Here is a 15,933-nt window from a genome sequence, read left to right on the forward strand (position 1 = left end):
CAGACCCAATATAATTGGAGGAGTGGGTGGAGGAAAAAGTCAGGTAACCCTAGTGACAATGCTGCAATATGGCTTCAACCCTGAATGATTTGAAAATTTAAAAGAAACAAAAAAAACACCCTAGAATTACTAACAGCAACAAAAAGACAGTACACTTACTTGTAACTTTTTTGCGTACGCATCTGCAGTATTCATACTTGAATACCAAGCCTTTGGCACAGTGCTGCACTTTATGTCCAGCACGAGCAACCGGATTGTAATATTTGGTAGTATCACCTAGGAGAGATTGCAGGTGGCACAAACTACCATATTTTCTCTGGAAGAGAACAAATAAGAAATATATAACCTTTCCTTGTTTCTTCTAAAAATATGTGAATTTATAAGCCACACACATACATTATATATATATATATACACACATATACATACACCTACATACACACACACACATCTAATATATTAAATGCGAAAGCTAATTTCTGTGTGTCAGTGTGTCACGCTTTCACCCTCTCTTTCACTATTCAATGACACTTCTGCTGATGATGATGTTTTATTAAAAGTAGTAGTGTTGATGGTAGCAGTAGGAGTAACAATAAGAGAAAGAGGGACTGAATACTGAATTGATGCTTTGTTTTGACCGCATGTTTGGAGATGACCCACTGGGAGCAAGTGAGGACGAGCTTTTTTGAGCCACATTTTCTAGGCCCTTCCCCACATGGGGCAGGCAGTGCTATCCCTGAAAAGGGTTGCCTGGATGCACAATATATATATATCTATATATATATAATAATAATATTGGGGATAAAAATCCTAATTTACAGGTAAAAACTCATTGGTTCTTTTCTCTAATATTATATATTATATTATATATATATATATATATATATATATATATATATATATATATAAAATCTAATAATAAGGGTAGAAATTGATATTAATCAATTAAAACCAGTGGTCCAGCATATTAAAAAAAAATTCGAAGATTAAAATTATATGACACACAAATAAGAGGAATGACCAGCAAAAGTGGACTCCTATATGCTAGAAATAGATGCCGAATCATCTAACCACGAAGAATATGTTCTCAGTAAAATTTCATTTGTCTTGCCCTTTTACGGTTTGTCGTCTCGCTGAAATTTTACTGAGAACATATTCTTCGTGGTTAGATGATTCGGCATCTATTTCTAGCATATAGGAGTCCACTTTTGCTGGTCATTCCTCTTATTTGTATATATATATATAATTAATCCAAAAACATAAGGAAAAACAACAACACAAGGACGTGATACATGCAAAGTATTAAAAGACGCTCAGGGAAGGAAAGAAAGGTTGTTTAACGTTTCGAGCAGACGCTCTTCTTCAGAAACAGGAGACAGTGGAAAGACCAAGAGAAAAGGAAGACGGAGGAAAAAGATCGCCCAACAATCCACAGGTATATATGTATTTATATACATATACATGCACACACACGTATATATATATATATGAATGTATGTATATGTACCTCTGCAGCTGAAAGTAAATTTAACAACAGTGATTGCATTTTGGTTTTTTCACTGTCTTCTTCGTCTTTTTCTTCTGCTTCCTCTTCTTCGTCTTCTTCTTCTTCTTCTTCTTCTTCTTCTGCATTATCATCTTCTTCTTCAGCTAGTTCATCATTTTCTAGACCGTTTCTGTATTTTCCTCTTCTGCAATATTGTTTCTGAATCTAAGAATCACTCTGTCAGCTGAAAAAATGGAAGTATTGTAAATCAGTGCTGAGAAAATGTAGTAGAAATGAAATCATTTAGTAAATGTCTTCTGTTGCAGCTTCAAGCTGACCAATGACGTGTGGGTAAATTTGTGAGTGAATTTGGTGGGGACAAACACAGACACACAAGCATATTCACACACACACACACACACACACACACACATATATATACATATATACGAGGTCGTTGCCAGTGCCCCTGGACTGGCTCTTGTGCGGGTGGCACATAAAATACACCATTTTGAGCGTGGCCGTTGCCAGTACCGTACCGCCTCACTGGCCTTCGTAGGATTTTCGAGCGAGATCATTGCCAGTGCCCCTGGACTGGCTCTTGTGCGGGTGGCACGTAAAATACACCATTTTGAGCATGGCCGTTGCCAGTACCGCCTGACTGGCCTTCGTGCGGATGACATGTAAAAGCACCCACTACACTCTCTAAGTGGCTGGCATTAGGAAGGGCATCCAGCTGTAGAAACTCTGCCAAATCAGATTGAAGCCTGGTGTTGCCATCCGGTTTCACCAGTCCTCAGTCAAATCGTCCAACCCATGCTAGCATGGAAAGCGGACGTTAAACGACGACGACGATGATGATGATGATGATGATATATACGACGGGCTTCTTTCAGTTTCTGTCTACCAAATCCACTCACAAGGCTTTGGTCGGCCTGAGGCTATAGTAGAAGACACTTGCCTAAGGTGCCATGCAGTGGGACTGAACCCAGAACCATGTGGTTGGTAAGCAAGCTACTTACTACACAGCCACTCCTGAAAAATAACATTAAAATAGTAAAAAAAAATTTGTATCCCTTACGGTTTCCATAGTGTATTGAACATTGACAGTGAATGGGGTTGAAAGCTGTGCCCTTTGGACATGATCTTAAATAGAAGCCATGACCTAGTACATGTTCGAAGTATTTTGTCGGATCATCCACACAAGAGCTCCGCTCACACACTGGTATATAGACATACTGCAAGAAAAACACAGAAGAAACTATTAATTTCTTGGTTTCACTGGTATTTAATTTATTGACCCTGAAAGTATGAAACGGCAAAGTCAACCTCAGAATATGAGATTGATGAGACATTGCTAAGCATTTTGCCAGCTCATTGCCTTAATAACAACAACAACAACAACAACTGCATCATTTACTCTCTTTACTCTTTTACTTGTTTCAGTCATTTGACTGTGGCCATGCTAGAGCACCGCCTTTAGTCGAGCAAATCGACCCCAGGACTTATTCTTTGGATGCCTAATACTTATTCTATCGGTCTCTTTTTGCCAAACTGCTAAGTTACGGGGACGTAAACACACCACCATTGGTTGTCAAGCGATGTTGGTGGGGACAAACACAGACATACATATATATATATATATACATATATACGACAGGCTTCTTTCAGTTTCCGTCTACCAAATCCACTCGCAAGGCTTTGGTCGGCCCGAGGCCATAGTAGAAGACACTTGCCCAAGGTGCCACGCAGTGGGACTGAACCCGGAACCATGTGGTTGGTAAGCAAGCTACTTACCACACAGCCACTCCTACGCCTTTGACCCTTTAGCATTTAAACCAGCCATATCCGGCTAAAAGTATTCTGCCTATTCTATCTATGTTCAAACTGGCCAGATCTGGTCTCTCACACCAACCCTACAATATCGTTTTAAAACTTAACAGCTACCTCATCAAAATCTCATAGCTATGAGATAATGCATGATTAGTTCAAAATAATGTGGATAAAAAAGCATTATGGCAGAATAATGTGAACACTAAAGGGTTAACATCCGTCTTCCATGCAGGTATGGGTTGGCCAGTTTGACAGTAGCTGGCCTGTATATATATTTACCGATTTTTTAGCAGTTTCCGTAGACAGTATGGTTGGTGGTTGCAAGATAGTTGCTAGTTCTTCCTTTATGGGTTTCTTCCATATGTCTTTGCTCTCAGGTTTGTCCTCTTTTTCTAAGCCAACAACAAAAACAAACATATCCAATTAAAAAGAAAACAAACAAAAAAACAATTATAAAACCCCACAAATAAAACTGAGAATTGCAAGAAACTAACTCAATCAAACTAAAATGTATGTACGTATATCATGCATACATACATACATGCATACATGTTGTTGTTGGCACTCCGTCGGTTAGGACGTCGAGGGTTCCAGTTGATCCGATCAACAGAACAGCCTGCTCGTGAAATTAACGTGCAAGTGGCTGAGCACTCCACAGACACGTGTACCCTTAACGTAGTTCTAGGGGATATTCAGCGTGACACAGAGTGTGACAAGGCTGACCCTTTGAATTACAGGTACCACAGAAGCAGGAAGAAAGAGTGAGAGAAAGTTGTGGTGAAAGAGTACAGCAGGGTTCGCCACCATCCCCTGCCGGAGCCTCGTGGGGCTTTAGGTGTTTTCGCTCAATAAACACTCACAACGCCCGGTGTGGGAATCGAAACCGCGATCCAATGACCGCGAGTCCGCTGCCCTAACCACTGGGCCATTGTGCCTCCACAAATACATACATACATACATACAAACAAAGACCAGCAAAAAAGAAAATACGCTGAACTATTGAGAAATTTTCAGTTACTCTATCCAGATTACAAATTCAGGTTTATACCTGTAATTATTGGGGCACTGGGATATGTAACACACTGCCTAAATACCAATCTTGAGAAATTAAGGTTCTAGAAAGGAGAAAGCTGATGAAGCTATAGGATGTTACCCAGGAACTCAACTAAGAGTCCACCACATCTTATGGCAGAAACAGCTATAAGCTAATGAAGTTCATTACATCACCTTTGTGTTTTTTCTGGTGTAATTGCTTTGCATATACATACATACATATATGCTACATATGCATCTAACTATAGTATGTATATATATATATATTTTAATACATGTATTGGATGTATGTATATATGTATGCATACACACACACACACACACAAACGCACTTTTATACATGCTTATGTTTGTTTATGTAAATGTTTAAATGAAATAATCACAGATACAAGCATGTCTGTGTGAGTGTGTATATGTATGCATGTGTACATTTCTTTGTTTGAAACGCACACAAAAGTGCACTCACGCACATGTGCACACACATGTACATGCACACACACACACACACACACACACACATGCACACAGAAGCATACTAATAAACAAACTGAAGCCACGATGTGGTCATTTACCTCTCTTGGCATGTATAGTACATCCACAGGCTACCGGGCTGAAAGCTGATCCCTCAGCACAATCCCTAATGTAATAACCATGTCCGGGAACCAGCTCGTAGTATTTGGTGGGGTCCTCAGCATAGGCATTTAGGGCACACGCTGGTCAACACATAAACAGAGGAGAGAAAGAGAGCATGAGCTAATATTAAATCTATGTTAGTGGTAGTGTTGGTGGTGGTGATGGAGGCAGTGGTACCGGTGGGGTGGTAGTGACGAGAGGCTGAGGATGAGGCTTTAGTGGTATTGGTGATGTTAGTAGACTACTCTTTACTCTTCTTACTTGTTTCAGTCTTTTGACTGCGGCCATGCTGGAGCACCGCCTTTAGTCGAGAAAATTGACGGCAGGACTTATTCTTTGTAAGCCTAGTACTTATTTTATTGGTCTCTTTTTACCAAACCGCTAAGTTACGGGGACGTAAACACACCAGCATCGGTTGTCAAGCGATGGTGGGAGGACAAACACAGATACAAACACACACATATATATATATATATATATATATATATATATATATATATATATATATATATACATATATACGACAGGCTTCTTTCAGTTTCCGTCTACCAAATCCACTCACAAGGCTTTGGTCGGCCCGAGGCTATAGTAGAAGACACTTGTCCAAGATGCCACTCAGTGGGACTGAACCCAGAACCATGTGGTTGGTAAGCAAGCTACTTACCACAAAGCCACTCCTACGCCTATATATATATATATATATATATATATGTATATATGTGTGTGTGTGATGGTACGTATGCTTGTGTCTCCTTGTATTACTATCACATGATAGTTGTAAATGAGTGTCACCATCATACAAGCAGTGTCGTTCATTTCCAATATTCTGCAAGAAATGTTGTTTGGTCACAAGGAAATATTAACACGCTTGGAAACATGTGAGTTTTAGCAACAGGAATGGCATCTGACCATAGAAAATCTGCCTCAATAAATTCAGTCCAACATTCAAGCATGGAAAAGTGGATATGATAATAATGATGATTATGATGATGATGATGATGATGATGATGATGATGATGTGTGTGTGTGTGTGTATTAGTAACTTACTTTTATTTATTGAAATTGGAGTCTTAGTGGTTACCTCCTTGCCTGCAGGCTCCTCTTCCTCAGATGCCGACAGGCTTGTATCGGATTCATTCGATGCAGATGATGCTTCTGCACTGCGATCTTTACTACTCGAACTCGTGTCTGCATCTAGCACCACCAACCCAGACTTTGTATTTGACTGAAGTACTTCTGCAGCTAACTCGGCCGTCTGACTAACTTGATCACTCTTTGTCTTGTCTACATTTGTTGCATGGCTACCACGTGCATGTTTGCTGCTGCTGCTGTTAGTTGCTGCATTTTTGCTGGTGTTCTTGCCTAATGTAAGGATAATTGATTGCATCTGGGCCAACTTGGATGCAAATTTCTTTGACTTTCCTCCACGTCTAGTTGTTGTACTTGTTGTTGTACTTGTTGTTGTACTTGCAGGTGTACTCGTGACTGGGTGGAGACTTGACAATTTCTTTATCATGATCTTAGCCTTTAGTAGGTGTTGTGTAGCTTTATTTGAACCCAAACCTGATTTACTTGTCTTTCGGGTGTCTTTCATCTTGCCATTTTTCTTGGATGAACTATCTGTTAAAACAAGAACTGTTTTTGATTAGTTTCTAAACAAAGGTACAAATATTAATTATAGGAGAGTATTGTAGTTCGCTTGAAGCATTGTGTATTGTTTGTAAAGAATAAAAAGTTTAGGAAGGTATAACAATGCAATATAGAACAAAAAATGGACTGTATACCTGTTGTAACTTGGTAAACTGTAGTCCGATGATATTTCGGAATTAGAATTCCTTCTTGAGATCTAATTCCGAAATATCATCGGACTACAGTTTACCAAGTTACAACAGGTATACAGTCCATTTTTTGTTCTATATAGCATTGTTATACCTTCCTAAACTTTTTATTCTTTACAAAAAATATTAATTATTTAAGACAGAACAGTATTAGTACTAAAAAGTAATCTTCATATCTAACTTAATATGGATGCCTAGTGAGAACACCAAACACTTCGCTTCAGTGCCTCTATTAGAGATGACAACACAGCATTCAGTGTTCTCACAAGACAGCCATGTTAAGTTGTACAAATATTATTGCTATTACATTTATGGGAGGTATCTTATAATCATGGGGTAATTTTTAACCCTTTTGATACCTATCCACTCAAGATCATTTCTAGTTCTGTCAAAGAAGCTGTTTTAAAGTGATCCAAATTAAAATCTTCCATCAGAATTTTATGTTTAATTATTGTCCAAACATTAACAACAACAAAATTATTTTACTAATCTTTTCATTATTTTCAAAATTAGTTTAAACAAAAGCAAAATATTTTGAGAAAAATATGATACCAAATGGGTTAGCACCTTTGAAAAGACTTGTCATGCCTGTGGTTCTTTGATATAGGCTTTCTGTATTAAAGTGATTAAATTTAAACCCTTTAGCATTCAAAAAAGCCATGTCTGACCCAGATATTCTACCTGTTTTATGTTCAAAGTGGCCAGATCTAATCTTTCATACCTACCCTACAATATCATTCCAAAAATATACAATCACATCGTTGAAATCTCAAAGCTTAGAGATAAGGCATGATTAATTGAAACCAGTATGAGTAAATAAGCATTATATTTGACAGAATAAGCTGAATGCTAAAAGGTTAAAACAGCCGTAACCTGGCCAATATACTCTGCCAGATTTGGCCTCTCACACCTACCCAACAAAATCCTTCAAATGGCTGTGTGGTAAGTAGCTTGCTTACCAACCACATGGTTCTGGGTTCAGTCCCACTGTGTGGCACCTTGAGCAAGTGTCTTCGACTATAGCCTCGGGCCGACTAAAGCCTTGTGAGTGGATTTGGTAACCGGAAACTGAGAGAAGCCCGTCATATATACGTATATATATATATATATATGTATGTGTGTCTGTGTTTGTCCCCCCCCCCCCCCCCCATCGCTTGACAACCGATGCTGATGTGTTTATGTCCCCGTAACTTAGCTGTTCGGCAAAAAGAGACCGATAGAATAAGTACTAGGCTTACAAAGAATAAGTTCTGGGGTCGATTTTCTCGACTAAAGGCGGTGCTCCAGAATGGCCACAGTCAAATGACTGAAACAAGTAAAAGAGTAAAAGAGAAAGAGAGAGAGAGGAAAACCATAATATTGAAAGCTCAGAGCTATGAGATAATGCCTGATTAATTTAACCCTTTTGATACCAACCCGGCTGAAACCGGCTCTAGCTCTGTAGTACAAATGTCTTGTTTTCATAAGTTTTGAATTATAATCTTCCACCAAACCTTAGTCAAAATTTAGGCTCCTAACACTAGCTGAATGATAACTAAGTTATTTTACTAAATTCTTTGTTATATTTAAAATAATTAGAAGAAACACAGAGCATCTCAAAATAAATACAGAAATGAAAGGGTTAAAACAATGTGAATATACAAGTATCACATTCAACAGAGTAATCTGAATGCTAAATGGTTTAAGGTAAGAATTCCTCAGGTATGTGACTTACCCTTTGGTTTCGTGTCAGTTTTATTGGAGCAGGAACATCTGGACACGCTAAACTTACTGCCATAGTGACACTGTCTCACCAAGTAGCCACCACTATATACTATCTCGTAATAGAGATTCGGGTTGTTGGGGAAGACCTTGAATTGGCAGGTAACACCAGATTTTGCCTGTGTGCAACAACAACAGCAATAACAAATACATTAATAATAATAATAATAATAATAATAATAATGATAATGGCTTTCAAATTTTGGCACTGGGCCAGCAGTTTTTGAGGGGAGGGGGAAGTCGACCACATTGGTCCCCCAATACTTTACTGATACTTATTTATTCAATCCTAGAAGGATGGAAGGCAAAATCAACCTTGGTATAACAACAACAACAATAATAATAATAATAATAATAATAATAAATGACAATAATAATAATAATAATAATAATAACAATAATGATAATAAATGCCCGGGTGCAGTACCAGGCAGTGGCTCTCGTGACTTCTGATTTTAACTGATTGGAAGTGTTATCATGTACATTGTTTTGTCTTGGTATAAAAGATGGCCTACTGCAAATATTCTGCTCAATATCACAGATTTGCTTAACCAGTTGAGCATGTCCCTTAGTGGCTGACAATATGTGCATCTCTGATCATGAGCAGGAGTAGTTAGGGAATATCATAGCCATGTGCTGAGAGGAAATCTTCAGGGTTTGAATAATTCACCTCTGGAAACATAGGCGTTTCGTTCATCATCCTTAAACAAACCTTATTCGGGGATCTTTTGAGTGGGATGGGCTATTCGGCCTGAAGAAAATTCTAACTGGGCCCCATCTGCGAGGTCATGCTCTGTTTATCTTGATATGAGATCACCATGTCGCTCACATATGGTTGTGATGCATGTACCTGCTGTACCCTTATCAGATGGGTAGTCATGATGGGTATACTGGGCTTCGTATAATTGTATCCTAGTGTCACTTTGATGGCATGTGCTGCTCTCTCACTCAGCAGTAGTAGTAGTAATGATAATAATAATAATAATAATCTTTTCTGCTATAGGCAATAGACCAGAATTTTTGGGTGATGAGGGTACTTTGATTACATCAACCCTAGTGCTCAACTGGTACTTATTTCATTGGCTGCTGCAAGAATGAAAGGTAAAGTTGACCTCAGGAGAACTGAACTCATAATGTAAAGTTTGCTAACAATTTTAGGCACAAGGCCTGTAGTTTTGAGGGAAAGAAGGTTAGTCAATACCACTGAGTCCAGTGTCTGAGTGTTACTTTAGTTTTCATTGATTCCTAGATGGATGAAAAGCATTGTTTACTCTGGTAGGATTTGAAATCAGATCTTAAGAGGTATAACAAAATACTACAATAAATAAACATTAATAAACAAACAACAAAAAAACCCCCAATATATTTACCGAAGTTGATTCTGTATAATCAAAGAAGGTGTAGGCAAAAAATAGAGTCACCAATATCGATCTCAGTGCCATGTCTGGGGATATAAAAAAGAGAAATAAAGAAAAGGTTGGTGCTGGTATTACTAGGATAATCTGTATATTAAGTAATGTTAAATCTCTGAACGAGGTATTAGCAGTAACTGCACGACAAGGTGAAGTATATTTGCCACTTAAATGTGGCTGACCCCTAAGGGTGGATGTTACTGTTGCTTTTAGCCCCAGGAGAACATCTCCTCCAGCTGGCTATTGATGTGTGTCAATAGCCAGCTGGAGGAGATGTTCTCCTGGGGCTAAAAGCAACAGTAACATCCACCCTTAGGGGTCAGCCACATTTAAGTGGCAAATATACTTCACTCTGTATATTAAATATTTTTATTTATTTATTAGGTAGTCCTTAACAAAGTGAGAAGCCACTTAGTGCAAGGGACTATGAAGAAGAAGAAATTAAGAAGAAAGGAATGAATTTAGTTTAGACTTGAATGAATTTAGGTTGTAAGAAAGGAGAATGCAATGAGATGGAAGAGAGTTCCAAAGTCTGGCAGTTCAGGAGAAAGAAGCTATGACCATAGAAACCTTCCTTATATGTGGAAGCACAACTGCATATGGGGGAAGATGGTGTGAGTTTTGAGTCAGGCATGATAGCACCAAGTGATCTGGAACTAAGACAGTTCACCAGAAGAAAAATTTTTTTTTTAAATGGAAGAAATCAGTAAATATATATATATATATCTATATATACAAATGTATGTATATATACACACATACATACATACATACATACATATATATATATATATATATATATATATATATATATATATATATATATATATATATATATATATATATATATATATATATATAATTATTACAATTAGAAGGGTAAAGGTTTAGGGTGAAGCAATTGTTTGCTGATCCCTTAATTATGTATATATATATATTTACACACATATATGTGTGTGTTTATATATATATATATATATAGTTAGATATTTGTAAAACATATAGAGTGTGTATATACACATACATAGAGGAACTGACAGATATATCGCCTACATACTCACATATATAACTTATCTAACAATATCCCAATAAAGGAACCTGTACTTGTTCACTTCAACCTGCTAGAAACAGCAACCAAATCTCCTTCAAATGACACATTATTATCTTCAAAGAGGACACCCATGATATATAATATCTTGGGTTTCTTGCACATAAATTCAAGACAGGATAGCCATGGTTGGAATTCCTTTGGTTATAGGTCTATCTGAGAAGGGATTGCCTGAGGTTAAAAAGTAACATCTTGCCTAAGAATGAACCCTGGCAGGAACCCCATAATAGCAGCCAATTCTCCCTCAAATCACAGCTTCTGCTTTGTAAGAACGAGCCAAGGTAGGAACCCCAAAATAGCAGCCAATTCTCCCTCAAATCACAGCTTCTGCTTTGTAAGAACGAGCCAAGGTAGGAACCCCAAAATAGCAGCCAATTCTCCCTCAAATCACAGCTTCTGCTTTGTAAGAACGAGCCAAGGTAGGAACCCCAAAATAGCAGCCAATTCTCCCTCAAATCACAGCTTCTGCTTTGTAAGAACGAGCCAAGGTAGGAACCCCAAAATAGCAGCCAATTCTCCCTCAAATCACAGCTTCTGCTTTGTAAGAACGAGCCAAGGTAGGAACCCCAAAATAGCAGCCAATTCTCCCTCAAATCACAGCTTCTGCTTTGTAAGAACGAGCCAAGGTAGGGACCCCAAAATAGCAGCCAATTCTCCCTCAAATCACAGCTTCTGCTTTGTAAGAACGAACCAAGGTAGGAACCCCAAAATAGCAGCCAATTCTCCCTCAAATCACAGCTTCTGCTTTGTAAGAACGAGCCAAGGTAGGAACCCCAAAATAGCAGCCAATTCTCCCTCAAATCACAGCTTCTGCTTTGTAAGAACGAACCAAGGTAGGAACCCCAAAATAGCAGCCAATTCTCCCTCAAATCACAGCTTCTGCTTTGTAAGAACGAACCAAGGTAGGAACCCCAAAATAGCAGCCAATTCTCCCTCAAATCACAGCTTCTGCTTTGTAAGAACGAGCCAAGGTAGGAACCCCAAAATAGCAGCCAATTCTCCCTCAAATCACAGCTTCTGCTTTGTAAGAACGAGCCAAGGTAGGAACCCCAAAATAGCAGCCAATTCTCCCTCAAATCGCATCCTCTGTCTTTCGTGAGGAAACGAGGTGAAAAATATGAGAAGGTCATTGGTGGAGTACATTTGTCCATATGTTTGTTGGATCAGGGCTGAGCTAGAGCAAAGCAACAATAACTTACCTAACGACAGAGCTGGTCCTTGTGTGGTAGGGGTCTTACTCTTCATTTTAAAATGTCACCAGTCATGTCCCTGTTTGCATCTTTTTATATCTTCATAGCACCTGTCTTTGGTCATAGCCACCACCACTGCCGCCGCCGCCGCCGACACCACCACCACCATCATCATAGTCATTCCTCCACCACTTACTATTAGCTACAACATCAACACCACCACCAATCACCACTACAACCACTATCACTAGTATTGCTACCATTATCACCACCACCACCACCACCACCACCACCACCACGACAATGACGACGACGACGATCACCACCACCACCACCACCACCACAATCACAACTACTACAACCACTACCGTCAAAACTACTATTACTACTTCTGCCACCACCACCACCACTTCTATTGCCACCGTTACCATCAGCAGCAGCATCATCTCCCCCCCTCCAGTATTGCTAAAACCATCACCACTTCCACTACTACAACCACATCACCTGTTTTAGTCATCACCATATCATGACCATGACCACCACATCTATGAAAAGACAAAAACCAACCAGTCAACATTACACCACAACCGCATCTACTACTACTACTACTGCCATCACTATTACTGCTCCAACAACTACCACCAGTACTACAACATCCACTGACACCATCAATCACCAGTTGTTGCAACAACTGCATTCACCACTACCACTAACACCTCAGTCTTCACCGCCACCACTATTACAACTACCACTGATACCTCAGCCTTCACCACCACCACCACCACCACAACTACCACATCAATCACCATCACAAAACCTCTATTACTGCTACAACCACCACCACATCAACACTACAATCACCACTACCAGCACCACCACCAACACAACCATTACTTACCTCATCACCACCATTACCTTACACCATCACCACCACCTCCGCCATCACTGTAATTATCAAAGCTTCTGTGGTCTAACCCAAAGACATGTTACCATTCCTGAATGACATCTAAGACATCTTGTCACAGGGATAAACATATCCAAGACTGTGTTTAATAAGAGTGCAGGGTGGAATTTGAGGGCAATTTGGTTGCAGGCACCGGCTGCTTTCTTTGAAGCATGTTGTAGCGGTTAATCGTGGTGCAGCTGCTGGCTATGGTGGTTGGAGTAGTGGTGGCTATGGTGGTTGGAGTAGTGGTGGCTATGGTGGTTGGAGTAGTGGTGGCTATGGTGGTTGGAGTAGTGGTGGCTATGGTGGTGGTACTGCTGGCCTTGGTGATAGGTGTGGTTTCTCTTGTTTTCTCTCATTAAGTCCCTTCAACACTATATGTTTCTTTTCTGTCTATCTCTTCCCCTGTTCCCTCGTTTTTGTTTCCCCCTCATATGATTTCAACATCATCTGTCTGTCTGTCTATCTAGCGCGTCGATTAGTGCTTTTCCGGTAGCGAGGCGGCGCCGAAGCCGTCGTCGGTAGCTCCGCACGTGGCCCGGGCTTGCCGTTGCCGCCACTCTCCTTCGCATCTGGCGCTGTGGCCAGGTCCGGCTGTCGCCCCCCTCGAAGAAAAAAAAAGTGATTTCTGATGGTTTTTGATGGTCAGATTTATCCAAAACACATGCAAAAACCAAAGGGAAAACATGAAATTACTCCTTCAAAATGAGATAGGTGACACATACTTAACTTGTTAATAAAATATTTCCAGATAAGTTTTTTAAAACCTATCTAAAATTCATGCAAAAAACATGAAATGTCAGCTTCAAAGTGAGATGGACGTAATGGAAGAATTTACTGACCTATAGTCAACAGTAATCCTTCCATGACCATCCTGCTAGTTACATGCATAATATGTCTTGAACTACACTTTATTCTTTTAAATAAGGTATTGTTTATTTTATTATTTTTTTTACTTGTTTCAGTCATTGGACTGCGACCATGGTGGGGCACCAGCCTGAAGGCTTTAGTTGAACAAATCGACCCCCTCCACACCAATCTTATTATTTTATTGCATAGTACTAACTCTATCGATATCTTATTGTCGAACCACTAAGGCACGGGTTGGGGTATAAAGAAACTTACACTTGTTGTCAAGCGATGGTGGGGGACAAACAAAGAAATAAACGCACGGCAGGTTTCTTTCAGTTTCTGTCTACCAAATCCATTCACAAGACTGGTCGGCCGGGGCAATAGAAGAAGAAGAAGGAAAAAAAATACTTGCCCAAGGTATCGCGCAGCGGGACTGATCCTGGAACCAAGTGGTTGGGAGGCAAACTTCTTACCCCATAGCTACGCCAGGAGTAGGTCATTATTTAAGAGAGATCTATCTGCATTTTTTTTTCAGTAGTGTAAAACGTAGTGTTTGTGCAGTAACCGAATTGGCCATAGCCTTCCTTAAATATGCCATACTCTCTCAACTACAGCAAAGATACGTATATAAAAGGGGCCGCCCTGTGCTGTCTGTTACCACCCTACGCTATATCATTGCATCTCTTGTAGGTCAGGCGACCACGAAATACGTTTCTTTCGTTGGTTGGTTCAGATTGGATTTTGTTTTTACTCACGATCGCTCTTGTTAATATACGAGTAGGTACTGTGTTTTCTGTTAAATTGTATGGTATTAAGACGAGAGCATATAATGAATGAAAGTATTCAATAACAAAAGTAAATCAATGGAGTGGGGCAATCAGCTTTGTACGTAGGAAACCAGAAAGCAGATAATAATAATAATAATAATAATAACTATTATTAAAATAGACATGATCTACTCGGTGAGTAACACTGCAATAACACAAAAGGAAAAACTGGTACTGAATATATACATACACACACACACACACACACACACACACACACACACACACACACACACACACACATATATATATATATATATATATATATAAACGAAAATTGAAATAAAATGTAGGTAATAGAGGACGTACCTTCACCAGAACAGATATAACGGAACCACAGAAGAAGTAAAGGAGCCCAGATTCAAATCCCGAAACAAAGAACTTACTGAAGAATTTAGAATTTAGCTGCAGAAATAACGTTTTCTGAAACTAATTTCAGATTACAAAAATAGCACAAATTCCTCACCATCACCAAAAATATCCTAAAATCATTCATATTTTGCAGACAAAACAAGGAGCTTAAACGAGATTAATCAGAGACACTTACAAGAACGTTTTGCACTGCAGCATTACAAAACACCAGGTGCAACATACGCAATGAAATCGCACACCTTTCTAGAGCTTCACACCCCAAAACCACAGAGGAAAACAAAAAGAAAGAAAAAAAGGAGAAAAGAAAATATTAAAATCTCACCCAAATGTAGGACTCATTAATCCTGCCAAAAATGACTTTGGTATACTTAGTAAAACGTTCTTAGAAAGGCTAAACGCCGACATAAAGTATTCTATGAATTTAAATCTGTAGAATAAGAATTTTGTCGGTCTCCACGTGGTTTGATGGCATTGGATGCAACACAAGATAAAAGAAAGACAAATGCAGATTTCTTTAATCTTAATTCGACAACGTCATCTCAAGACAAAAGACCATCGTCTGAAAAAGCTCGCAATTTCACCAGAACATTACGCTAAATAAGCATTATTCATGCCTCCGGAA

At 39.1% G+C, this 15,933-nt stretch overlaps 1 protein-coding gene across 4 annotated transcripts; it reads right to left on the bottom strand.

Annotated features, from left to right (window-relative positions):
- Nucleotides 1–152: 152 nt before the first annotated feature.
- Nucleotides 153–15,722, bottom strand: LOC106882046 (uncharacterized). 4 transcript variants are annotated; one of them, XM_089343295.1, is made up of 9 exons: nucleotides 15,634–15,722; nucleotides 9,975–10,048; nucleotides 8,558–8,723; nucleotides 6,053–6,625; nucleotides 4,945–5,085; nucleotides 3,599–3,711; nucleotides 2,568–2,724; nucleotides 1,508–1,730; nucleotides 153–316 (listed from the first exon to the last, which is right to left on the bottom strand). In XM_089343295.1, exons 2-8 carry the CDS (start codon nucleotides 10,044–10,046, stop codon nucleotides 1,666–1,668), a joined length of 1,287 nt encoding a protein of 428 aa, XP_089199421.1. In that variant the 5' UTR covers nucleotides 10,047–10,048; nucleotides 15,634–15,722; the 3' UTR covers nucleotides 153–316; nucleotides 1,508–1,665. The 4 variants fall into 4 exon arrangements, with proteins under 4 accessions (XP_089199421.1, XP_089199423.1, XP_089199424.1 ...); XM_089343297.1 differs by lacking the exon at nucleotides 15,634–15,722 and adding an exon at nucleotides 15,487–15,607; XM_089343298.1 differs by lacking the exon at nucleotides 15,634–15,722 and adding an exon at nucleotides 15,249–15,422.
- Between the last annotated feature and the right edge of the window lie 211 nt (nucleotides 15,723–15,933).

Source organism: Octopus bimaculoides, chromosome 27 (assembly GCF_046866305.1).
Source record: "Octopus bimaculoides isolate indiv1 chromosome 27, ASM4686630v1, whole genome shotgun sequence".
In the NCBI taxonomy this organism is placed as follows: Eukaryota; Metazoa; Mollusca; class Cephalopoda; order Octopoda; family Octopodidae; genus Octopus; species Octopus bimaculoides.

Bases quoted from the DNA above. Each gene is read 5' to 3' on its own strand.
- LOC106882046 (XM_089343294.1), bottom strand. From the start codon at position 12,369: ATGAAGAGTAAGACCCCTACCACACAAGGACCAGCTCTGTCGTTAG. The intron at 8,724-9,974 runs GTAAATATATTG...TGTTGCACACAG, and splicing joins ATTATACAGAATCAACTTCG to GCAAAATCTGGTGTTACCTG. The intron at 5,086-6,052 runs GTAAGTTACTAA...TGTGTTGACCAG, and splicing joins TCCAATTTCAATAAATAAAA to CGTGTGCCCTAAATGCCTAT.